A 26,479-nucleotide genomic window follows, 5' to 3' on the forward strand; every position below is an offset into this window, starting at 1 on the left:
GGCAGCTTTAAATTCAACAATAATTTATACGGTGTTATCTTAAACCTCGAATATCTCAAAAAGTAAGTAAAATTTAAACATAAGATAAATTACAAACTTACCTTGTTTTGTCATAGAATTGATATCAGGATAAAAATTTAGGGTGTTCTATTTAAAATAACAAAGTTGATGTCGGAGGGGACACTTTTGGGACACCTTGTATCAACAAAATTATAATATTTTAATCTTCAGGAGAGTCCAAGAAGGTTTTGTATGTTCCAGATCGTATAGTGGGTCGTTTTATTTGGCACATGGTGTACAATCACAATGGTATTAACCACTTCCTGTTAACTACATTCAAAGCCTTAGTCTATTACACCAAAACAAATTGGAAGATGTTTAAATGCAACCCAAATGAACTCGATTATTTTAAATCACAGAGTCAAAAACGAAATTCGCGCTAAATGAAAACAAACAGGCCCAAACGGGCGGGAGGCTCCGACTACAACGATGATAAATGTTTTCGGGTTCATTATTCAAATTTCCGCCTCGTTATTGGGGAGAAATTCCAAAAATATTATCGTTCCCACATTGTACTATTATTGAATAGATTTAGATAATAAATTACGTACACGCGCATAATTATGCATGCGAACGCGGCGTATAATATACAAAACAAATCGCCGAACTGGCAGATCAGGAACAAAATATTTCATAAAATAAACCCTATGGTGGCCGTAGGGACGGTAAAAATTGATGCGCCTCAAGCGGGCATCATATTTTGGAAGAGAAGGGACTCATCTTCCGTGCATCCGTCTCAATTTCACACACTACAGGCAGGTTCTCATATACGTTTCACTTCACTTAGCGACAAAGCGAAGAATTTTTGACTCTACATTTTGGTGATCTATGAAGTGAGGTCTAGTGAAGCACGGTGAAGCGAATATGAGAAGCGCCCTTAAACCTGTATTTTCAGACATCAAGCTCCACACGTTCCTAACTAACCATTTGACGGTATCTAGGCAGAAGCTGTCTTATGGGTTGAAAACGATTTTTTTTTAAGTAATACCAACCTTCTAAATACGAGGTGTGTTCAAAAAGTTAGGTGCATATAATGCACTTGTGAAAACGTTGTCCCCAATCCTCGAAGCACTTCTGGTAAGCACTTTCTGGCATAGCCTTGAGTTCTCCCAGCGATTTTTTCTTTATCAAAAAACAGAAAAAAGTCGCAGTCGCATAATTATGGTTTTGGTTTTGGCCAAAAAGTTAGACACAAGCAACGATGAGTGAGCAGGTGCATTATCGTGATGCAAAATCCATGAATTGTTTTTGTTACAATTCCGGACGTTTTCTTCGTATTGCTTCTCGCAAACGGCGCATAACTTCAATACTCTTTATTGGCCGTACCACTTTGTGGTAAGAACTCTTAGTACTACGCCACGATAATCAAAGAAAACAATAAGCAAAACCTTGACATTAGACCGAACTTGACGTGGCTTCAACAGTTCCTGCATTATCGGCAGTGGCAGACCACACATTTTTGTAATTGTTGTTTGAAGAAACCTAGTTTTCAAGCAAAAAAATAAAAATCACAAATTTTGGCAAAACGCATTTGTAAGAACATTTACATTTTGGAATCTTTGATGAACTTACTGTAGAAAATAGGGGAAATGAATGCTTCATTGCAGGCACGTAGCCTACGAAGAGATGATTATGGCAAAAGTCGTTTTTTTTTTCAAAATATCTTGGAAAATAATCACCTTTAATATATGAACGTTTTTCTTTTTTTTTGGTGATGAATGTCTAGCCGTGTATCTAGATAAACGCGAACAACTACTGCGGGGGGTACGGGATTCTTACCCCGTGTCTCTGCGTGCATTTTTTAAACGATGTTTTAATTGCGCAATTATGACATGTGGCCGACGCAGGAAGGGGGACAACAAATTAACGACCGGCAAGGATTTATGTACCATTCAGAAATAAAATCCCCGTCTGCGCTGGCGTCTTGTAAACAGGCAAAAATATTTACGGCGCCGCGTTCCGACGTGTTTATCGTTAACACGTGGCATTTGAACGGCGCAGTCGGTATGGACCGAAGACTTTAGGTTTGTTCAGACAACCAAGCCGATATTATTCGCCTTTCTATAGGCATACGCCGAACACGAATAGTTTTGTGATCGTACCAAAGTTCCAACTTCAAAGGTATTGCTTTGCTCTCCGGATTTTCCAAAATTTTTAAGAAAATTTTTCACATGATTCTGTAACGATTTTCGACAGCAATAATAAATAACAGATGAAACAATACTTTCACACTGCAAGGTAATGGGATGAACCCAGGAGTGAAATTATACACCATAATAAATACTAAAATACTATAATCCAAATGGAACCTTGTTAGCTCCTCTTTTCTTAATTGAGTTTACTAATGATATTTTTTGCTTGCAGTTACCTATCTCCTGAACTATTAAGTATTAGTTTCAACGACAACATTGTTAATGTAAGTTAAATGTCAGATGAAACCATAGACGATAGAACGGACTTTCCATCAATTAGTTGAGCCAATCACGTTTCTGTTTGTCGCCAGAGGTACAACTTAACTTTGAAAAATGAAATGATCTAGTTTTTCCCCACACTAAACAGTGCTAACTATTTATTTAATATTTAGAAACAAAACACTTTTAAAATCGCAAAATCACCAACATCAAACAAACAATCAAATTCTATCAAAATCAAAAACTATAGATCTTTGTAGTAAAACGAGTCATATATATTAATACAGTAAAAATCCAGATTGCATACCAAACATTTTAAAAATAAAATTAAATTTTAAACCAAACCAAACAATAAATTAATAGTATATTATGCAACAAGTGCGGTAAACAGCATTTGACTCACGAGTTTATTTGACACGAGCGGAGAGAGTTTTTAATAAACGAGTGAGTTAAAAAGTTTACGGAACATGTTGCATACTATACTTTTTTTACGACCGTTAGTTTTTGGTTACATTTTCGCAAAACAACACCGATACATTCAATGACATGACCGTCGTAATTGAGAAACGTCAAAATTCAAAGCGTGGGAAATATCTCCGAAAACATACGATTGCACCCAAATCCGTGCGGTAAAATCACGGAAATGTCCGAAGTGGCTCGGATTCGTGGATAACGAAACTTACGCGGTAAAATGACGCTTCCCGCACGCTAGATCGGTGTGTGATTAGGTATTTAACAGATGGCAGTAGAAAAATACTTTAGTAAATTAAATATATATTAAACCCGAACCGTGTATAATGGAAAAAAAGATCTACACAATAAAGTTATTTTCATTATTAATAAGAAATTTTTATAGAAATTTAATATTGAATATTGGACAAAATAAGTGTGAATGCGTGCATATAAAAACGGCATATATATAGATATATAATAGGTAATGACATTATCTTCTTGTTTCAATTTGTTAAATCAATATGGCGGGCCCGCGAAATACTGACGTCGTGTGTTACCATTTTGGGTGTAGAATATTTACTTTGCGTGCAGTATCTCATACACCATAAAACGATTCTTTTCTTTGTTATCTCGCTACAAGCGAGCGAAAGATGCGGCTTTTCGCTCGAGCGACCAATTACGCTTTCAGGATTTTTACTACAAACGGTAGTTCCATTAAAAAAAATTATTAAAAATTAATAGCTGTTAATAGATCTGGACAATTCAAATTCAATAACCCATGATTTGTTTTTGTGCTAACTCTATATCTTTGCTACTACTGATTTAAGATTTGAAGGAATTAAACACATTCACGAATTAAAAGTTCGAGAGGTGCTTCAACTTCATGGTCAACGCTACATGGAGTTAGAATCCATTCTTTCACATTCTCCCGTTTTGTGTGTGATATTTTATTGGGCGATGAGTCAGTCACATCAAACTTTCACAAGTTACATCACGATCGAAGAAAGCTTTAACTAGTTTAAAAAGGAAGTTTTCTGTAAATGTGTGGACTCATTTTTTTTTCAATATGGTGAAATTTAGAAAAAAAAATTAAGGCATGACCTACCGGTCCTTCTAGAAGACATGGGAAAACGAATGATATTTCAGAATATAATTGCCTGACAGTACGGCATTTACTGAATCAAAGTTTTTCTAACCGTTTTATTAGAAGTGCAGTTTCTGTGTCTGAGGTCATTGCCGATCATGTATTTAAAATAGGGACTATCATTTTGAACAAGACTTGTAAACAATAAGTTTAATGCAAAGCAATAAAAAATTAAACGTGCTTTATTATTCATCTCTAAATAATTTTTTTGGATAGCTATTGCAATAAGAAAGTTCCTTTTTAAATGTCGGATGAACGTTGGTAGTAGCCCCTAATGCTGGGCAAATATTTCACTGGAATTAACAAAATTGAGTGGGTTTTTTGAAAACCACTTTAGGGATATTAAGGTTTACGTTTTTGAGAAAAAATATCTCAAAACTTAATAAATTTTGTATACTGCATATTAGGGGTTAAGGAACATTAACGAACGTATTCGTTCGCCTTGGCAAAGATTTGCTCACTAGGCGGTACATCAAAAGAAAGTTCGGCCGAATTTATTTAGTCTGTTTTGTACGTTGTACGGTTAATTGTCTGAGCTCTGTTGGACGCGAATATCAAGAACAAATGGATAGTTACACAATCGAGTCAGGGGGCTATTGTATGATTCTCCTGTAGCTTGATAGCGTAAAGTAAGCGTTAATCTCTTTCTAAATGACGTATCTTGTTTTGATATATCCCATTAGATTTAGTTTTGGATAGTTCAAATTCAAATTCAAAGTTTGCGACTTGATTTTGGAAAAATTTTGAATCTCTCATTTCTGAGATTTTTTAGCTGCCTCTGAATCATTGCAAATTATAAGTGATACATTTGCAATGATCATATCGTCTTCTGGTGTCCATAGTCTTGGGCAAGTAATCCAAAATGGAGTAAGTTTTTTGAAAAGTACCTTTTAAGACACGTTTTCGAGAAAAATGGAAAAATAAAATATCTCAATACCTATTCAATTTTGTATAATGTATATTGGCGTTAAATTTACTTTTTACCTCCCAGCTTCGAATCACACCTTCACAGGAACGTATAACCAGGTATATTGGAATTTTCAAAATTTTCACATCCCGCTCTTGCATAATATTTAAAAATGTCCCGCAAAAAACTTAAATTCAAAAAATAAAAGAGAGTACACTCACAATTTTTCCGTCTCATGTGGTATCGACCTCGGGACCGTCGCGAGTCCCCGGTGCGAACAGTCGACGGTGGTGGAGACGCAAGAACAGCCCCGGGGGCACCTGGCAGCCGGCGTCCCCGACGAAAAGCTCAGGTAGTGGCCGGCGGCGTCGCTGCCGGGCTGGTGGCCCGCGGCCGCCGCCCCCGCCAGGGCTATGGCCAGCAGGCAAAAGATCGCCCCTGCCATGGTGGCGGGGCCCGCCTCGGGCACCGTGTCTCGGTGGCGGGGACGCGACCAACGGCGATGTGACAGCGCGGGAGGCTAGAGTTTTTTATAGACGGGGGGAATCTGAAAACAAAATAGTTTTTTCTTTTTAGAATTGAATAGAATAGAAACGCTTTTGTTTTTAAGTTGGCCAAGGGCAGCTTTTGCTTAACCAAGCGTTCACAAGTTACAAAACAAAACTCGAATTGAACTGAGGGGGCTTTTACTTGTCGAAAATCCATTTGACAAAATAAATATGAACTAAAAGTTCAGATTTTCACCAAATGAAAATTGTTTCGACAACACCGTGTCTTTATCAAATGTAATATTTACAAACTACCTGCTACTATATATACCGAAAAATGACATTAAAACCTTAATTAATTAATTAGTGTTATTGTGAGAATTTACGTTTAATAATGGAGAGGTATTTAAATCTAATTGATCGTTAAGCAACACATTTGAATGTCTCATTTTGTTAATCTCCATGGCTTCCAATAAAATTCTACTTTTTGTGGCTGTATGTAAAATATCAAAATTGCCGTCAAAATGCGTTTTTCTGTGTTTAAGTGTGTAGCATAATTAGGATCTAGTCTATTGAGCTTGACAGTTTCAGTCAAGCTCTGAAGAAGCCAACAGGATGTTTGGTGAAACGTCAGCAATTTCGACGCAGGAGGAATCCAGAAGTTTTGTAAAATGTGTTAATCTCCATGGCTTCCAATAAAATTGTACTTTCTGTGGCTGTATGTAAAATACCAAAATTGCCGTCAAAAATGTGTTTTTCTGTGTTTAAGTGTGTAGCATAATTAGGATCTAGTCTATTGAGCTTGACAGTTTCAGTCAAGCTCTGAAGAAGCCAACAGGATGTTTGGTGAAACGTCAGAAATTTCGACGCAGGAGGAATCCAGAAGTTTTGTAAAATGTGTTAATCTCCATGGCTTCCAATAAAATTGTACTTTCTGTGGCTGTATGTAAAATACCAAAATTGCCGTCAAAAATGTGTTTTTCTGTGTTTAAGTGTGTAGCATAATTAGGATCTAGTCTATTGAGCTTGACAGTTTCAGTCAAGCTCTGAAGAAGCCAACAGGATGTTTGGTGAAACGTCAGCAATTTCGACGCAGGAGGAATCCAGAAGTTTTGTAAAATGTGTTACAGTAGCTTGTGGAAGTTTCTTTGAAAAATTTATTGATAATGGACGGTTGTTCGGTGCAATTTGTTTAATGAAATTAAGTTCTTTGTTGAAATTTTCTGTTGAGAGTGAAATGCAGCCATTTTGTGTGTATAAGGGTGATTTGAGCTGTTATGTACGACTGTGTCCGTGTGTGAAAGTTTGTGGTAAGTAGAAAAATCTAATTTGTTTTGCGTTTTCGTAATAGTTGTCTAAGAAATTAATTCAATCTCGATAGTGAATTTTATGCGATTATGCATTAAGTTAATGTAATTTAAAAAAGTTCCAACAAAGCAAGCAAAGGCATGATCCACGCATCTATATCACCATAGAAAACTTTTACTTAAAGGATGTTCTTGTATGATGTTTTCTAAATAATCCATAAAAATCTCGAATAACAAAAGACTAAGTGGGTTTCCCATAATCAAACCTTCCTTAGATATGTAAATCTGTTCATTAACTTGAGGGCAAAATCTACTAAATCTATCATACCCATAGGTGGAATACTGGGAAAAAAGTTTTGTACATCAAAAGACAATAGTGGCTCGGATCCGTGGGAAACGCAACTGACGTGGTAAAGTGACGCTTCCCGCACGCTAGATCGGCGGGTAATTAGGTATTTTACAGACGGGAGCAGAAAAAATTAATTATGATTCGGTTATAATAATACGGAATAGCTTTTTTTTTGTAGATTTTGTTTTTTTTGTAAAATGTACAAATAACCAGAATTTATAATAACAATAAGCAAAAAAAAATTGTTTTGAGTAATTTTTGAGGTAGGCATCCTTGTCCCACCCTCCCGTAAATGAGTGACAAATACTGCATTATTAAGAACGCCACGTCGTAAGAGTAACAATCGCCATACTGAATAAAAACTTAGCAATTGCCTTTTCTTGAAAAATCCTAGTAAATGCTTACATTGATATGAATAAAGTCTTAAGAAATTGCTTCAAATCAAATCTGCTTAATATAATACGAATAAAGATAGCAATTGATTTTCCTATATTTGCTGTTGCAGAGTTTTTCAATCTTAAAGTGAAACTCTACAGAGTACGCAAGGAATGTGCAGAAGAAGACTATCGAAAATTGTATCGTTTTATAATCATGAAAATGAACAATGCTTGGCAAGTTTTCAAAATGCAATTGGTGAAGAAACTGGTGTGTCTCCAAATCATATACATATGTTATGAATAAAGTTGTGAGTAAGGGAAACATATGGACAAAATTTCCCAAAACCAGGGTCGAACTTACTGATGCTGAAAATGGATAGTCCCAAAAATACCAAATTCCAAATCACATCACATTTCTTTTGAACTTCTGTTTTCATGCTGCTACGTTTCCTCGTTATCTGTTTAGTTGTGAGAGAAACATTAAAAACGCCTCTTCTTTTTCTTTTTTATTTCGGGAACTGGAAACTTATCGAAAACTACTCTATGTTCCTTTAATTTCCTGACTTTAATTAATTGCTTGTCTGCTTGACTCTCCATAATTCAAAGTATATCTTTCTTGTTAGTAACCTTCCTAAAAACGTTTGCATTGGAGACATAAGTTGTAAACGAAATTTAGTAGACAAGTCGACAAAACAATTGCCTAGAGTACACCCGAACGCTAGCAAATGCTTGAGGTTTTTATTCTTAGGATCCAAGTAAATATTTGTTCTTACTTTACTTTTTAAGCTTTGACTTTTGCTAATTAGCAATCGCTACATATTTACTCATTAGACCAAATATTTAGTTATAAGTTACAAAATACAAAACAGATATGTATTAAATATACTTAACCAACCAACTATCAAGAAAGCCCAAAACTCAGCACTTATAAAACAGACAATCTTTTTTTGAATGTTTCACATGTAAAGTGAGTTCCACTTCTAAGAATGTTATGCAGGTGGCAGGCCAAATGGAGCTTTAATCTATCTTGCATATTTAGCCATTTTAAATCTTTTAACTTGTGACTCACACGGTCCCTTCGTTAAAAATAAAGCGAATTCTTTGCAATCTTTTTTTATTGGGCCCAAAAAACATAACTAGAGACTTAGAGGGATTAATTTTTAAACCACTTTGAGTAGAGTAAGCATGAATTCACTCTTTCAGCAGCCACAGCCCATTTATGCGTAACTGTGTGTCATCTGCGTACAGAGTTACAATCTGCAACACTTTTTTCCATATCAAATTAATATATTAAGAATAATAATGGTCTCAAAATGGAGCCCTGTGGGACTCCTCTGCTAAGACTCTAAAAAAGGAAATCGTTTGGTTAGAGAAACCGTAATAACAAAGTTTCGCAAATATGAGTCGATGGTTTAAAATGTCGAACGGTTCTTGTAATCCAACAAGATCAAGCACGGTCTGCACCCAAGATAACGTCATCAAGAACCTTCAGTAGGACGGATGTCATATCGTTGCAATTGCCAAACCCCTGATTCATTGAAAGTCAGCATCATTAGACATAGTTAACTATTTGGTTATTTACAATTTCCTCAAACACCTTAGAGACTACAGTAGGCTGATGGGTCTCAACTCAGTTATTGCACCAATGTTAGCTATCTTTTTAAGGGGCCAAATTATAGCAGTGCTTGATATTTTGATTTTTTTTTTATTTGTGATATATATTCACTTCAGCAAGAGTTTAATGTGGATTTTTACAATATTATAAAACTCTCGTTTTCCTTGGCGTTCCAGGCACGTTACTCCACACGCCACCTCAAATGTCCCCCCTTCCGATGGCAAATTCCCTATAATGGCGCTTTTAAATAACGACATACCCCCCCTCGAGGGGTGCGAGAGCCATCGTCTCCGCGCATTTGTTTAAAGCGATAATAATGCTCCAAGGGCGAACCGAAGCCGGCTCCGAGGACTTCGAAAGTACCCCGGGGCACCGAAGACGACGACTAAATTTTCCGCTCGTATATTCGAGGCGCTACCCTCCCCCTCGTTCACAACGTCGCATTTTCCAATTTTTTAAACGAGTTACAAAATAAATTGTGGATTACTTTTTACAAAACTTCCCTTTCCTTCTCTTTTTCCTTCTTTCTGTGGGTGTCCATTTTAGAATTTGCTTTGGTAATCAATCTTTCTTCACCCATTCTCTCTACGTGGCCATACCATATAAGTTGTCGTTGGTCTATTTCTTCAACGATGGGCTTTTGCACGTCCATGATTGCCCTTATTCGTTGGTTGTTTACTCGATTCATCCTTGATTTACTGGCCGACCTGCGCCAGAAGTCCATTTCTAAGGGCAGCAGTCTTCTTTCCAAGGCTTTGTCTAGTTGCCATGTTTCGAATCCATAAAGGACTATGCCTTGAAATATAGTATCGTATATACGTTTTTTCCTTTCTTTAAAAATATGTGTCGACCAGAGAATAGAGTTAAGACACTCTTTTCCCCTTCACTATTTGGTCTTTTATTCCCTTTCCTGTTCGTCCACTCCTATCCATCTTAGTTCCCAGGTAGTTCCTCTCCGCCCACACACATATATTTTGTTTATTTAGTTTACTGTGAGCCCCCATCTTGTATATTCATTGTGATAAACTCTAGGTCTTCTTTATCCTGGGCCACTAGAACTTAATCATCCGCTAAATCGACGGTGTAAACATTGGTGTTATTTGGTAATTCTATTCCTATTCCGCTGCATGCATTTCTCCATTTTCTTAAGGCTTCATTCAAGTAAACCTTGAATAGTGTCGGGAAGAGACAGCATCCCTGTCGAAGGCCTTTTGAGCTTCAAATGTTTCCGATACGTTCTTTCCTATCTTAATTCGAGATGTGGCTTGTCCACAGAGCTGTTGAATTGCTGTTACAGCTGTATTATTAACCGGTGATTCTTCTAGTACCTGCCATAGTTTTTAGATGGGGACTGTACCGCGCGCCTTTGTTAAATCGACAACAACTTCTCTGCTTCTTGTCACATTTTTCTCATTCACCAGGCTGAATATGTAATCCAAACATGATCGACCTGCTCTGAAGCCTGCTTGCTCCTCGATTTCGTTACGGCCGTAATCCTGGTCTACAATGCAAAGACATGGTAGTTAGCACACTCGTCTCGCTTTCGCTTCTTAAAGATGGGTGTTATCCAGGCCAACAGCAGAATTTTAGTTTTATAGAAAAAAAAATTATATCCGATTTCGTGATTGTGTTCGGCAACTGCTGATGGCATATGCATGGAATGCTGTAAACTCCACAAATGGAATTTTGTCTCTGACAGATTGAAGAAGTCGGATTTTTGGACAAGTGGTAATCCTGGTTTGGACGTTATATTTCTTTAGAACCTTTGATATGTTTTGGATGTAAGGAAGGACAACAGTGGCATGTGTGGGTTGCTTTCGGCTTCATTCCTATTGGAAGGTTGTGGTGAAGTGCATTTTGTGATGAAGCGCTTAATATCTTTAGTGTGGAAATTATTAGAGAGAATAGCCGAGGTAAGGTGTTTTAATTCTGGATTCAGTGACTCGAACTGAGATAGTTTTACAGTTCCGTAAACAAGAGAGTTGATAACCAATGATTTTTGGGCCGGATGGTGATGTGACAATGCATTAAGGTATCGGTCTGTGTGCATAGGTTTTCTGTAAACACAATTATCGAAGAATATCTAAGAATGGAAGGTTATTATCAGTTTCTAATGCAATGTTAGGATGTATAGAGTTTAAATGTCTAAGAAAATCTACTAGATGTTCTTGCACATGAGATCAGATAAAAAAAATATCATCGACGTAGCCTTTCCATAATTTTGGTGTCGAGAGCTTAAATATATTCGTGATGACTGGTGATAGTAGAGAACCCATAGCTGTTCCCAACGTTTGTTCAAAAATTTGAGCGTTATACTAAAAATAAGTTCCAGACAAGCATTTTTGGATTAAAATGAGAAGGTTTGGTTCCAGATTCTCGAATTTTAATAGGGGATATAATAGAGGGATTCTACGTCGAAACTAACCAGAATGTGTATCTAATGTGATGCTTGTTAATTGTCCCATGAAGTGTAAGGAATTAATTAAGTATGAAACTGTCAGATTTCCCTGTAAAAGGTTTTAATAAGGAAACTAGAGAATATGTTGGAGAACCAGTGGTGCTGACAATAGGTCGAAGGGGTAATCCTGGTTTGTGAATCTTTCGAAGTCCGTAGAGACGTGGAATTTTAGAGTCATGAGGGCTGACAGATTTTTTAGCAGAGTCCGATAGAGAAGAAGCCTTAATAACAGATTTGAGGTTGCGTTCCATAGATGAGGTAGAAATATAAATTCAAAACCAGATTTACCACTTGTCCAAACATCTCTCAACATCTTCGATCCGACAAAGACAAAAATCTATTTGAGATGCCAGGAGTTTACAGCATTCCATGCATATGCGGCAAAGAATACATTGGAGAGACCGGACGAAAGATTCAAAGACCACGAAAGGCTAAGACAAATAAACTCATCTATCTATCAATCTATAAACAACCTAACAATCTTAAAATTTCGAAAAATCCGAGAATCTATAGAAATCTGTAAGCAATCTAACAATCTCAACAACGACTCAGGTCCTTACCTGTCACCAATATGGAAATCAGTCATCCGAGACTATGTTTATGTCCCTCATTTAGCTCCGCCGCCCTCAAACAATATATAAGAAGGTACAGAGTAAAATGCGAGCCAGCTTCAGTCAAGCTCTGAAGAAGCTAACAAGATGATTGGCGAAACGTTAGCGAGTTTGACTCAACAAAAATCGACGCAGGAGGAATCCAGAAGTTTTGTAAAAAGTATTACAGCAGCCTGTGTTTCTTTGAAAAATTAAATTACTTTAAATTAATTAAGTTACACGTCCATGTGAAAATGTCAGAAAATATAACTGTTTTCCAAAAACTCAAAACTGGCGATACGCTTTTGCGAAACTCATTCTTTTATTTCTGTTTATTTTGCAATGGTGTCTGGTTTACTGTTTTTTCCAATAACTTCCGGACGACGGGTGCCAATTTAAGAAATTCCGTGCATTTTCGAAGAAGTATTTTGTGCGTGCGTTTTCTTGTTTCATTTGAAATCCTTTTCGCATTTTTATAATCACACCACACATTGGACTGTAGCATGACTTCTATTTACCATTTTACCCATATCTCGCAGAGATTTTCCATTATTGTAATGGAAAATAATCAATTTCGCTAGGCAATTGATGTGTGCCTTCTTTGACATCACATATTTAGTTTATTATTGACTTTAGACCTTTTTATACGACTTTTTTTGTATTTAAATAAAAATTGTGACGCATATGCATTTTTTAGTAAACAAAATATATGAGTATCATTTCAAGATAATATTTTTAGAATATTTATTTTTATTAAGAATTTTGTAATAATTTTTTCATTTATGCGAATGGGTATCTTTCCATCGGGTGCCAAGAAATAAATTAAATTTTTGTTCTACGTAACTCCATGTAAACCATGTTATAATCACGATTTTGTAAATTTATTTTCAAGTATACGAGTTTCATTTTTAATAGTAAATGGTGAAAACGAATGTAAGGAAGTGAATCCATCCCTCTAGACGATTCAGATTACTTCATTTTTTCACGATTATTTAGAGAAAAAAAAAGACTCTTCAACTGTGATTTATTAGTTCATCAAGAACGCCGTAGTAGCGGCTTTTTCCGGACTAGTTGAACAAACAATATATCTAATATACCTTATCGATTGGACTAAACTAGATTTCCCGGAAATCAATCTCCGTGCCGCCAAAGATAATACGGCGACAATAAAACAAGGCGAAAATCCTTTGTTCGATTACGCCTTTACCTGTCTATTAAGTGCCGAAGTAGCGTCCCTCCATCGCGGCCAAAACAAGACGAGCAAAAAAAAAAAACAAAACACTCGGGGCACCAAACGAAACCGAAGGCGGGGGAAAGAAACGCGAATTCACAATTTCACCGGCGGATCGCGGAGAAAACAAAAACACCCGCGCGGGATGAACCAGAGACTTGCGTAAATGGCAATGGCCGAAAACGTACGTGCTGCCTCGCGAGCCGATTCGACACGATTGAAAGCTGCGTTCGTGGGGAGAGTGAGAGAGAGCTTTGAAAGCTCCGCGATGCGGACTTGTTTTTTCGGCGGCGACGGCGGTGGGGATGCCGGGGCAACAGCGCCAGACTGCGCGGCTCGAGACGCGGAAAATGGGAAGAAAAAAAAGCGCCGATTCCGATAATTAACGTCGACGTTGTCGCCATCGTTAGCCGAAAATATCCGGGTTGCGTACCGGATACGACCGAAAGTCATCGATAAAATTAACCCGGAGTCCGCCGGACCGCGAAAATGCTAAAATGAACTGCGATTTTTTTTTTCAAACATCGATCGAACCTCCATTGCCCGGCGGATGAGTCGCGGGTCGCCCGCGAGATGGCGCCTTTCGCGACGAGAATTCCCAAAATTACGAACGCGGCGAAACGAAAATGATTTCGTTGGAGTTGCGCGAAATACCGAAAAAAGTGCTCTATTAGTAACGCGTTTACGAAAATAAAGTTTGCATTTCCTCGGAGAACGTCGCTAAAACCAAGGAAAGTTTGCAAATTCAAGATATCGCCCGAGACGCGAAACAAACAGAAACAATTTCGCCTTACCTGCAAACGCCCGCCCGATAGAGGTGGTGGCCGCGCAATTTCCAAATTTCCAGTCCGTGTTCGCACAATATCCCGAAATTCCACGATATTCGGACTTTGTCGTCCGTTTAGCACGCCATGCTTCAATCTAAATACCAGCGCCCTCGCGCGTTCAGTGGCGTAACGTGCTCGGAAAAACCGTCGCGTGGGTTGCCTACCCACGATCGTGCCAATATTTAGATTTTTGGGCATTGCGAAGAATGGACTTTGAAATTAAGGAAACACTAGCGGCAGCCCAATCGTATCTGAACAATCTGAATCTCGTCAACGGTGAGCTGAAAAATGCCGAGAAGCAAATACGCGAAACGTACGAGGAAACGGTCAAAAATATCTCGGATACGTTTTCTAACCTAGAGAAATGTCTAGAGCATTTGTTAAAAATAAGGCGCAACGCGCTACTGGAAGAAGCTGAACAGGTAAACCGTGTAAAGCTTTCTCGAAATTGTTACCGAATTCCGCGTTGCAGATCAAGGAAAGGGGCTTGCTGCCCCTGAAACAGTCTTTAAAGATTGTATCGGAGAAGATTGATAATACAAACCAGCTGATCGTTCTGGGCCAGGCGATCAACAAGTCTGGGAATGACGACACAGTGGACGCGTTTTTAGGGAGCGCTAGTTTGTTGGGAACCTTGCCCGAAGTGCCCGAGCTCAAAGAAGTGCCTTTCATTAGTTTTCAAGTGGAGCCGTCTCATCGGCAAGACATTGAAACTATTTGCTCCAATTTCGGCGAAATTTATCACATTGGCCCCGTGCAGGTTAATTATGGACGACGAGTCGACCAATTAATAAACTCCTGTTTTAGATAAAGACTGCCCAAGAAAAGCCCGGTGCCATACTAGTTGAGTGGGAACAGCGCATTGACAACGAGGACAGGTGCAGGGACGTGCAAGAATTTCGGTTGCAGAGAGTATCGGGAGACGTAACAAAATATACAAATTTGACAGATCACTTTCTCGATTGTTACATAGGTAAAATTTTGCGATTTGTCGCGTGTGGCCCAAGCGAGACGGTTTTTCAGGGGCGGACACTCAGTTTTTAGCGCGAGACTTGCAAGTATCGCGGCCATATTCGTTTCGTGTTTGCTGCAAGTTCGACGGCACTACTGAGTGGAGTCCGTGGTCTGTGGCGCAAGTCGCCCTCACCAACGTTCGCGGCTTTTGTTGGCGGCAAACTTCCGGCTTTAGACTGTCTCACAACGACAAGATCGCCCAGGCTTTGGGTGACCATGCTACGATCCTGTACTCAGACGGGCCTCAAGTTTCCGCACACGATTCTGTCGAATTCACGGCAAGTCCCGATTATTAAACAGAAAAAGTAATCTTAAAGGATCTCCTTAGATTTTAGAGGTGGACACAGCGGACGCCTTCCTTGGCTTGATCCCTCGCGATGATTTAAATTTGAAAAAATTAATCGACGACAAAGGCGGATCTCTGGTTTTGACTCGGGACGGCAGAATTTTCATCGACGGTGTCGAAAAATCGACGGTCTTGCCACAATTCGTCAAAGGGCTAAAGGTGTCCCGTACACACACGCTACAATGCAGTGCCATATTCCATATATTTTTAGGTTTGTTTTTCCTGCGAAAGGTTACCGGGTTCCAAGATACGAGTTAACGTGGACTCGAGCGATAAACGAGTCACCTACGATTGGCAGACCGACGATTCACCATTGCATTTTGCTTGCCAGCTTTGGTCCAACCGGTGGAAAATTATGGTCGAATGACGCGTATATATAATCATTGATTTGTATATTCTACACCAACTGAATCAATAAATCGTTACATCCTGGATCATATAGTTAGCATATAGTGCCCCTAGAGATGAGAATAATCTTTCACGCATGACCGAATTTCAACCACTAACCTGTACTTTGCGCCATTTTCTGTCTAAACAGCGATCTCGAGCCACACTTCACTCGTTTTCCCAGAACATACAAGATTCCCTAATATTGATCTAAAAAATGTTACATCTTCACTAAAACCTCTCGAATTAAACTGTCAGCGGCCATGTTGCCTGTTAGGTCTTATTGGTTGAGATTTCAAATAACCGCGCATGCGCATATTAACTGACCCGTCTAATTGTTTCTCAACGCCCCTTTATTCCTGTATTATCAGCATATGTAGGACCCTGAAACTTGAAACTGGCCGTTCCTAGTGCAAACCAACTATAACAACAGTTTCCAAGACAAAATAATCAATAATCACAGAATACTAAGGAACGAAAGGAAACCGTGAGGCTACACCCTGTCCAGCCGCAGTCTGTGGTCTGAGTTGTAGCATGTTGCCACGCTTACACCATCGTACGAGATCGTCCGCTGCTGAACGCTTGTTGCGACACATTTTTCATATTTTGCGTGAAAAATTTTTTTTCGTTTAGACAACTGATAACTTTCAAAAACCCGCAACCAACTGAAATATTCCCAGAAGCGTGCTGCGATAAAATTGTGTAGGGCGGCAACGCCACCTACCTCTGCAAACGAAAGTTTTTGTTCAAAATTGTTATTGTTGTTAATCTGTGACTGTTCCGCGAATGCATTTTTCGTTTTATCTCTCGCGCGATTGTTTATCGGGAGATGGTCGTTATCGCCCGGTTAAAAGCGCGAGAGTACCATTATTTTTTAATCAGAAAACGTGATAGTTAACCCAGGAAGTTGATGCGTTTGAAGTAAAATATTCAGTTAGCCACAGGTTTGAAGGTTAAGAAAAATGGTAAGAGCGTGCGTATACTGGAATCCGCCGACTAAGCGAGTTAACATTTTTCCGAATCAAGAGGTGTCAGTTGTGCAATTTTCGACCGGAAGACGACGAATTCGACGAATTCCATAAGGGCTCTGCCGAACACCGGTTTAACTGGGCTCTGTACCTATTTAACAATAAACGGTAAGTTTTCCTTTTACCGCTCAGCGACCGCGGGGGTACTTCCCAGAAGTTATCGTGTTAATAAACAAAGATTGTGATAAGATTTTGCCGTTTTGTGTATTTAATCGCCATCTAGCGACGTGTCACGTAGACATTCTATGATTTTTTTTTTAGGGAAACAATATGCAAAAATCGTAGGGGAGTCACGGTAAGGGTGATGTTCGCGAGTAGCAACAGTTACGGCTTTTCGGGAGAGTTTGATAAGCAAGGGAGGTACAGTCTTGGTCTTAGTCCAGAGATGATGCGCGATCAGAATAATCACCTCCAATTCGAATGCCTCATTGAGAATAGCGAGAAACACGGGCCGGTCATCATCACGTACGCGGGAATTCTTTATCCTCACTCGGCAATGTCCATGAAAGATCCTCCGAACAATTTTTTGGATAATCGCAAATTCGTTCAACTTAATCCCGGTAATTTGTGCGCTACTTATATTTCTTGCATCCAGTGATATTTAATTCCGAACAGAGAAAAGTTTCGTCCCAAAACCAGTTCATAAAATTATTGTTATAAAAATTACCGGTTAAATTCGAGAAATTTCAGGAGCGAAGTACAAAATCATGGTGATGCTCAACTTGGAGGACACAATTATTAGTAACTTTAAAATACCGATTTACTTCGCGTTCCAGACGGAGGGGAAAGAAACCTTTGGGATCGCGAGATCTATAGTAAGTGCAACCGACATTTTTAAACGCCAACCCTAACATGCCGGATTTTCAGGTGGTAGGCGTGTACGACTCAGTCGAGACACCCAACCAGGAGATGAAGAAGAGCCCGTTCACGCGAAAACCGTGGGAAAATGATGTCCAAGTGGTGCCTTGCGGAAATCAAAGGTTCGATTTTCATGGTACTAAGTTCCAGGTATTATTATTTGTTTTTGGTTAGAGGCGCCTTTGAAGGAATCTTTGAGATACCAGCCGAGTACTCCAAAGCGTTGAAGTATGGCCTCGACAAGCGCTACACTCAATACGACGTCTTGCAGCAAATAAGGTACCTCAATGTGGGGTTATTAAAATCGGTGCGGAAGACAACTTGTCATTTTTCAGGCGCAAAATGCATCCAGACCATTTAACGAAAGAGAACTACGCCGATTTCTTGTCGATTTTATTGTGGCTGGACGAGGTTGCCTGCACCATCGGGCTCAGCTGTTACAACATGGAGAATGTGCGTAGATCGCGAAAATTTTACGAAAATTTATAATCTTTTTTACTAGTTCCAAGTTTTCGATGTAGCTGAGGCTCTTTTTCTCCTTGGACGCCCACATTATACCAGGGTCAATCGCAGAGATATTCCTAAAAAAAATTTAAGTTACTCTTAAGTTTCCCACAGGGGCGCAACTTTTTTTTAGAACCCTCATAATAATATTTCCTGATAAAGGACTGCCTGAAATTGTAAAAACCTATGGACAGTCAGTATTTTAAAAGCTTTTATGTACCACTTGACATTTGTCCTTTGTAAAGAAAATGTTACAACAATTTAGGTAGAATCCAAAAATTAATTTTCCATAATGGAAAATCTACATGGACGTTTTTCATATTCGCATAATGTCTTATTCTTTTTTGGTTTGTCGGAGTTATTAAGTTTGTTTATGAAGCGTCTTAAATATGTAAGAAAATGAATACATTAAAATTTTATTTTTAAAAAAGATCCAAAAATATATTCCTGAGAATATTAAAATTTTAGAACTATTTAATCTTTCATATTTAAACCAAATTAGCCGCTAGAAACGGCTACTCTAACCTTGGTGCATTTTTTACTAATAGGAGAAGAGGGGGAAAACTTTTGCATCAGAAACTCAAACCCAAAAACAAGTGGTTTTGTTCCAATGAGGAAAGGGTGCCCTGTAGTATCAACAAAATAAAGTACAGGTTATACATTTGACTGGCATATTTTTTAAAGCATTACGGTCACTGACTGTTAATATATCAAGAACGCAAGTTGAAGATTTGCCTGAACCTAGTCGTGGCAGGCCTCTTAACTAAAACTAAAAAACGATGGGTTGCAGATATCTTAAATACATATCTGGCAGAAGGGATAAATTCCGTATGACGAGAGAAAATGCTTTAGCATTAGTTCTAGACTTAAATCTTTCAGGGCGAAAATATTGTAGTTTATGAATTGTTGTTTGTTCTTTTCATAAGGATCATAAAGAGTGCCTTCCGAGTAAACACAATTTAACAAACTTTAAAAATCTACCTTCCAAATTAGAAACAAGTGTGTGTAGACTCTGCGCTTTCCCAGGTCAATCTGGAATACGTGGATCCCGATAAGTTGAAGCTCGAAGTGCCAGGATTGGCGGAGAAGAGGCCGTCGGTGATCGTTGGCGACACGATCGAGATCCGCATCCACAAAGACCACACCGCGTACCAGGGCGTCATCACCATGGTGGCAGATAATTACGTGCTGATCGGCGACGTCAACGACATGTAAGCGAACGCGGGGCAAAGATTTGCCGCGACGACAGTTTCTGTCTCGGTTACAGATGCTTGAATCACGTGCGAAACTTTCCCGACATCGAAATGGACGTTCGGTTCGTATTGGGTCGCATAAACTACGAGCGCATGCATCAGGGCGTACGCCAGGTAGTCCTCAACAACTACGTGCGCCACCTGTTCCCTGACAACTCCTTGGCGACTGCGCGACGACGTTCGATCGCTCAGGATATCGAGATATCGCGAAACGAGTAAGATTCTACGTAGCCGACTGGAGTAGTTCAAATGTACCGTGACCGCATCTGCGCGAATTATAATCTCGATTCAGTACACTTTTAAAAAATATTTATTTGCGCAAAATGGGCACAAAACAACCTTAAAAACTATTGAACGATTCTAGAAGAACGCATTGTTTTTCTATCACGCTCCTGCGGAACACTATGGAACTTTCGCAAAATCGATGTAATTTTATTGTGCATGCACCCTGTATAATGTGTCTTTCACATCTCGTCGAACTTCAAAGTTACGGCAAACTGTGCTAAATATTAAAATTCGTACCGGAAATTGCTATTAAAAATGATATTTTTTCAAATATCTCGCGCACTCTGTATAACGAAAACTGCAACTCTCTCTCGACTTAGTTTACGATACCGTTCAAATCAAATTGTCGCATCTTGTATGTATTCAAACAATGTTCGAAACATGTTATGGCCCCGGATCTGTCACGTTTCCTGGTATGTTAATTTTTCCAATAGAGTCAATAGTGTTTGAGAAAAGACTTGTTTTCTGAAACCATTAAGTACGTCATCGCGTCGAGATTGAGGTGGTGATTTTTATTAGGATTTTTTCCAACATCTCTAACAGCGTATTATATATGATAGACCAAACCGTAAATACAAAAATTGTAGTTCTCGATGTAGCCTATAACACTGTTTAAACCAATTACCCATATTTTTTACGGATTTTGATCTACGGCTAATAATTTACTCTGGAGAAGGACAACTTTCAGGGTCTTTGAGGTTTTTGTCTATAATTGAAAAACCCTGTATATAATCGAAAAATTCCTGCAACAAAAACTGGATCTTCGGCGTCTGCTGGTTAAAGTTTTTTTTTTTCTGGAAGCTTAAATAACCCAATATATATATATATATATATATATATATATATATATATATATATATATATATATATATATATATATATATATATATATATATATATATATATATATAATTATATTTTAAATGCTTCGCGATATTGTATTGCCCCCAATTTTTCAATGCGTTCCGTTAGGGGACTAAATGCTATTTGTCTGCCAAATTTGAAATCGGTAGCTTCAAATTTCGGACATTTATCTTGTTTGATAGGAATGTCCAAAAAACAGTCGAAAATCGAAAAAAAAAAGATGGACGCCGAAAATTGACAGCAGCCATTTTTACATATCTTATGTACCCCGCGGACTGTTAAAAAAGAGCAACATTTGAAACGAGTAACATAAACCGTTTGGAAGTTATCGTCTAAAAACGCTGGGACAGAGAACGGAAAGACAAAAAAAAAATTTTTTTCTACGCTGATCATTTCAAAATTCGATTTCATCGATTTTTCGAAAGCAACAAGATTGTTTTCGCAATCTCGTCGCTCGAGGGGACTGCTCCGCATCACACGGCTTTGTATTTCGAAAAAGCCGCTTCGTGTTTCGCACATCTCGCGAAACTTCAAAGTTACAGCAAACTTTCTTAAATATCAAAATTTGTACAGGCAATTGCGAGTTAATATATTTTTCCGATTATCTCGCGCTCCCTGTATGATAGACGAAACCTGAAACTATCTCTCGACACAATTAACGATACTGTTCAAAAGATCTTTAAAAGTTTTTCATTTATCACCAATGATTTACCCACAGAAACGGAAATTTTAGGGAATTTTTAGATTTTCTGCCCATAATCGTATATAATTCAAATAATATTCGATATGGAGGTTCTAACCCTGGATCTCACACTCTGATATTTTTGTTCATAATTGAAAAATAATGTTTATAATGGAAAAAACGCTTGGAATAAAAGTTAAAGTACTGGATCTTTAGCGTCTGTTGGTTAAAGAATTTGGCCGAGCGGGGTAATAGTTTTGGAGAAAAAGATTTTTTTCTGGAAACCAACATAAACCAAAAAAAATTTAAAATTAAAAAAAAAATACTTCGCCATACTTGACGGCGCCCAGTTGCAACAATTTAAATGTGGGTGTGGACTTCTACCTCTTTGCTAAATTTGAAGTCGATAACTGCAAATTTGAGACACCCCGTACAATAGGTGAAAACCTTAAATACAAAAGTTTTAAATGTAAAAAAAAACTGACAACAGAATCACAGTCTTCAATTATCTTTATACGGGGAACCGAACTTTCAGTTTTTTGCAAATTACCGACGCACCCTCTACTTTTTTAAAAAATCGTCAGAAGTAAAAGTTTTTGATCTGGTTCTTGCGCGTCTTTCGGTTTGAAACTTTTTTCGATGGTATATACCGTTTTTGAGAGGTGAATTTTTTTTCGAGACCCTGCAAATTCCGTTTTTTAAATATTAAAAATACTTCCCGGCCTCCCAGCCCCCCCCCCCAATTTCGATAGGTTCCGTCACGGAACTAAGCTCTATATTTGTGCCAATTTTGAAATGGATAGCTACAAATGTGGGACAGACAAAAAAGTACAAATGTACCGATGGGGGTCCCCTAGGTGTAAGTTTCGTTGCCAAGCGCGTATATTTTCGAAAAATTCGATTTTTGCGAAAGCAACTTTGCTATGTATTAATGGTTTTTACGTACTACGAATCGCGCGAGTAAGCGTTAATCGTTATCGGGTCCGTGCGGCCTTTTTTACGGATATAACGTACCCGCGCAGGTTCTACAACCGGGACGTGTACATCAACGAGGAGCAGAGGACGGCGGTGCTGAAAATCGTCAACAACTCGTCCAGGGGCGCGCCGTACATCGTGTACGGCCCCCCCGGCACCGGCAAGACCATGACCCTGATCGAAGCGATAATGCAGCTGAAACGGACGTCGACCAAACGGATCCTGGTGTGCGCACCCGCAAACGCGGCCTGCAATATGCTCGCCGAGAAGCTGATCGAGTACGACTGCACCGAGAAAGAGCTCAAGAGGGTCATGTCCAAGACCGCGGAGCTGTACGCACCTCTCCGACGTATGCGACACTTTCCAAAGCGTTCTTTTTTTTTTTTTCGCAGAAAATCGCTCCATCCGGCTTTGGTGCCGTATTCGAACGTCCTGCTGAACGAAGACGGCGACGCCGACGTCCTGCCGGTGACGGCGGAGGAGCTTACGCGCTATCGCGTCGTCGTGATGACGTTGATCCGCGCGGGCATGTACACGAGGCAGTACCATCCGGACGTGGTGTTTATTGACGAAGCCGCGCAGCCTAGCGAGGCGGAGGTCTGCTGCGCGATCGGGCTACTGCTCGACTCGAAGCAGCTCGTGTTGGGCGGCGACCCCAAGCAGCTCGGCCCCGTAAGCAATTCCAAGGTGTGCCAAAAATTCGGCTACGGTGAGTGCGCGCGCGCGCTATAATTTTAATATTTATAGGGTACGATTGATAGATCTCCGCGCACAAAAGGACTTAAAGGTAAAAAAAAGGGTCTCTTGAAACATAAATATGCCCGGGTAAAAAGAAGCCCCTTCGCGGTCTCTTGTCCTAGAGGGACGCATTGTTTTTTCTATCGTGCTTCTGGGGACCACTATTATATTTTGCAAACATCCTGCATAAAGCGTCTTTCATGTATCACCGAAGTTCAGAGTCACGACAAACTTGGGTAAATATTAAAATTTGTACTGGTAATTGCGATTTAAAATTATATTTTTTCAAATATATCACGCACCCCGTATCACAGAAGAATCCTTAACCTCTCTCTCTCTCTCTCTCTCTCTCTCTCTCGACACAGTTTACGATACAGTTCAAATGAAATTATCACATCTTTAAAATTTTTCATTTATGGCCAATGACGATGCATTAGAATTTTTTGCCCATACACGAGGTACCCTGTATATAATTCCAACAATGGAGTAAATAGTTTTCAAGAAAATACTTGTTTTCTGAAACCATGCAATACCTGGTAACAGTAAATGACGTCATCGCGTCTAGGTTGAAGGCGAGAAATGCTGATTTTCATTTGGATTTTTTTGAAATATCTCGATCGGTATTGACGAAAACTGTAAATACAAAAATTTGTGTCTCGAGGTGGCCTATAGCACTGTTTAAACCGATTATTCGTACCATTCTAATTTATACTCCCGATTTTCATCAGTTACTGGGAATGGGTTACACTTATCATGGACACAACTAATATTGTTCGTTTTAAAACATATCGAGCATTTATTATACAAGGAAGACTGGTGGTTCTCGGTTGCCTGACCATTGGACACCATTTTTTATTTAAAAAAAAGTCCATACAAGCGTTTTTCCTAAATTGTTTCGTTAACGCGTCTTCAAGTGCTATATATATATATATATATATATATATATATATATATATATATATATATATATATATATATATATATATATATATATATATATATATATATATATATATATATATATATATATATATATATATATATATATATATAAATTTACTAAACATGTGAAGATTTACTTAAAGGATATTCAGTACTTCAGTAACTTTAACCACTTCGCCAGTATCTCAACATCCGGTATCCTTTTGCCGTAATTAAATTTAAAGTCCCTCCATCTCTTTATACGAAACTTAAGTTCCGGGTTCAGATTCGTAGTCATAACATATATAAACATAAAGGACTACAAAACTTATTCCTCCTATGCTAAATAAATACAACATTTTTCTAAATAAATAAGAACTAAAAGTTCAGATTTTCACGAAATTATATATTATAACATGACAATTGTTTCGACCACACCGTTTCTTTATCAAATGTCACATTTGATACACGGTGTTGTCAAAACAATTGTCATGTCATAATATATAATTTCGTGAAAATCTGAACTTTTAGTTCTTATTTATTTTGATAAATGGATTTTCATCAAGTAAAAGCCACCTCAGTTCAATTTTTACAACATTTTTATTGGGACAAGAACTATTTCTTTCTCTTTTTATATATACTTCTTTTTCATCGTCTGCCTATATTTTATTTTAAATCGCTTTTAGTTTTCGGTATAGGTTAGACCTTACATCGTGGAAGTTTGATTCTTCATCATGTAACTTGTTTTGCGACAAATAAAAAAGTATACTATGCAACAAGTGTTAGTGTTTGGGGACATTTTCGCCAAACAATACGAATACATTTACTGACGTGACCGTCAGAACTGACGAACGTCAAAACTTAAGGCGTGGGAAATCTCTCGGAAAATATCCGATCGTTCCCAAATCCGTGCGGTAAAATCCCGGAAATGTCCGATTTGGCTCGGATCCGTGGGAAACGAAACTGACGCGGCAAAGTGACGCTTCACGCACGCTAAATCGGTGTGTAATTAGGTATTTTAGAGAAGGGAGCATTAGGCAAAACCATCAGGATTTTTCGCGAAACGTGCGAGGTACTTATTTTGCCAAAATCGCGTAGCAGTGCATAAGAAATCTTGTATTACGTGTTCCGGCTCGAACTAACACTAGCAACTAAGTTCGTTAGTTGAGAATCCCAGTAAATACACCCGAGAAACATTAATTAAGGCTCGCAGAATTTCCAAAAAGAACTACCCCTGTTGGGGTAAATAAAGACGCAATGTCGAGCGATAGATATAAACGGAGTTCCCGTTTTGCAGACCAATCGATCGTCGAACGGCTGATGGCGCGGCCGCCGTACAAGTCCAAGAACGCCGACTTTATCACCATGCTGAAGCTGAGTTACCGCTCGCACCCGACCATCCTGCGGCTACCCAACGAGATGTTTTACGAAGGGCTGCTGAAGACGGTGTCGGTGTTGGCGGGGAATGACCCCGTGGCGCGCATTTTCTTGTACCCGCTAGCGACCAACAATGCGAAGCGGCGGAAACGCGACTGCGTCGACGCTGCCATCGAGTTTTGCTCGGTGGTGGCGAAGGAGAGGCGCGAGGGTCGCTCGCCCAGCTACTACAACGACCGCGAATTGCAGATGGTGGTGCGGTACGTGCGCGCGCTCGTCGCCTTGCCCGGGGCTGATGTCAAACCGTCCGAGATCGGGGTCATCACACCGTACATACGGCAGGTGTACAAGATACTCGACGCCCTTAAGCGCGACTTCTCCCAAGTGGAGGTCGGCACCACGGAGGCGTTCCAGGGGCGCGAGAAACGGGTCATCGTGTTGTCGACGGTGAGATCGCAGGAGGACCTGCTGCTCTACGACAGCAAGTACAAGCTGGGTTTCGTCAAAAACGAAAAGGTGAGGGACGGGGGGTGGGGGGTGGTAGGTCAGACGTACCGACGACGAACCGTCGCATTTCTAGCGGTTCAACGTGGCGATCACCAGGGCCAAGTCGAAGCTGATCGTGGTCGGGAACCCGATGGTGCTCGCGACCGACGACAAGTGGCTGCGGCTGATCGACGCGTGCCAAAACTTGGGCACGTACGGGGGCGCGCCCTTCGTGCGACGCACCGAAGAGGTGCGCGACGACATCGTATCCAGAATCGACAAACTGCATCTGGAAAAGGACCGCAAGCACCGCCACTGAGTTCCGGGAACCCCAAGTTACCGTTTATGTTCGTTCCATATTTTTATGGCGATCGCTATATGGAACTTGGGCATTTTATAATTATTTTTTATGTAATTGCGCGGTCACCGATTTTTTAAAATATACGTTTGTTTTAAATTCGAATGTGGAGTTTTAGTGAGCGCCGGGTTTATTGGATGACCAAAAACATAGTACGTTTATTGCTTTGACGTTTTAATTATTTTC

The 26,479-nt window shown here is 39.3% G+C and overlaps 3 protein-coding genes across 7 annotated transcripts in view; 2 read left to right on the forward strand and 1 right to left on the reverse strand.

Moving 5' to 3' along the window:
- The window catches only part of LOC132702581 (protein slit), a 165,467-nt gene extending 149,238 nt beyond the window's left edge, over nt 1-16,229 (reverse strand). For 2 of the 5 annotated variants that reach the window (XM_060671326.1, XM_060671322.1), the window contains exons 1-2: nt 13,367-13,669; nt 5,197-5,522 (exon numbers count right to left, since the gene is read on the reverse strand). In XM_060671326.1, coding sequence (XP_060527309.1) covers nt 5,197-5,420 — 224 coding nt within the window. In that variant the 5' untranslated portion in view covers nt 5,421-5,522; nt 13,367-13,669. Of the gene's footprint in view, nt 1-5,196; nt 5,523-13,256; nt 13,670-14,184; nt 14,276-16,084 lie in introns of those variants that run through there. The other 3 variants (XM_060671323.1, XM_060671325.1, XM_060671324.1) reach the window with 3 other exon arrangements.
- On the forward strand, nt 14,358-16,005 carry LOC132702582 (cytokine receptor-like factor 3). Its single transcript, XM_060671327.1, has 6 exons — nt 14,358-14,639; nt 14,690-14,977; nt 15,025-15,190; nt 15,241-15,509; nt 15,560-15,736; nt 15,789-16,005. The coding sequence occupies exons 1-6, from the start codon at nt 14,424-14,426 to the stop codon at nt 15,942-15,944; spliced, it is 1,272 nt and encodes a 423-aa protein (XP_060527310.1). The 5' UTR covers nt 14,358-14,423; the 3' UTR covers nt 15,945-16,005.
- Nucleotides 16,230-16,494: 265 nt separating the features above from the next.
- On the forward strand, nt 16,495-26,394 carry LOC132701796 (putative helicase mov-10-B.1). The gene is made up of 13 exons (XM_060669998.1): nt 16,495-16,929; nt 16,991-17,100; nt 17,254-17,552; nt 17,683-17,807; nt 17,860-17,972; nt 18,025-18,129; nt 18,186-18,303; nt 19,381-19,565; nt 19,622-19,822; nt 22,461-22,745; nt 22,806-23,122; nt 25,370-25,965; nt 26,030-26,394. Exons 1-13 carry the CDS (start codon nt 16,927-16,929, stop codon nt 26,252-26,254), a joined length of 2,682 nt encoding a protein of 893 aa, XP_060525981.1. The 5' UTR covers nt 16,495-16,926; the 3' UTR covers nt 26,255-26,394.
- The last annotated feature ends 85 nt before the right edge of the window (nt 26,395-26,479 follow it).

This window comes from Cylas formicarius, unplaced genomic scaffold (genome assembly GCF_029955315.1).
Source record: "Cylas formicarius isolate icCylForm1 unplaced genomic scaffold, icCylForm1.1 PGA_scaffold_5__7_contigs__length_24384050, whole genome shotgun sequence".
Lineage (NCBI taxonomy): Eukaryota > Metazoa > Arthropoda > Insecta > Coleoptera > Brentidae > Cylas > Cylas formicarius.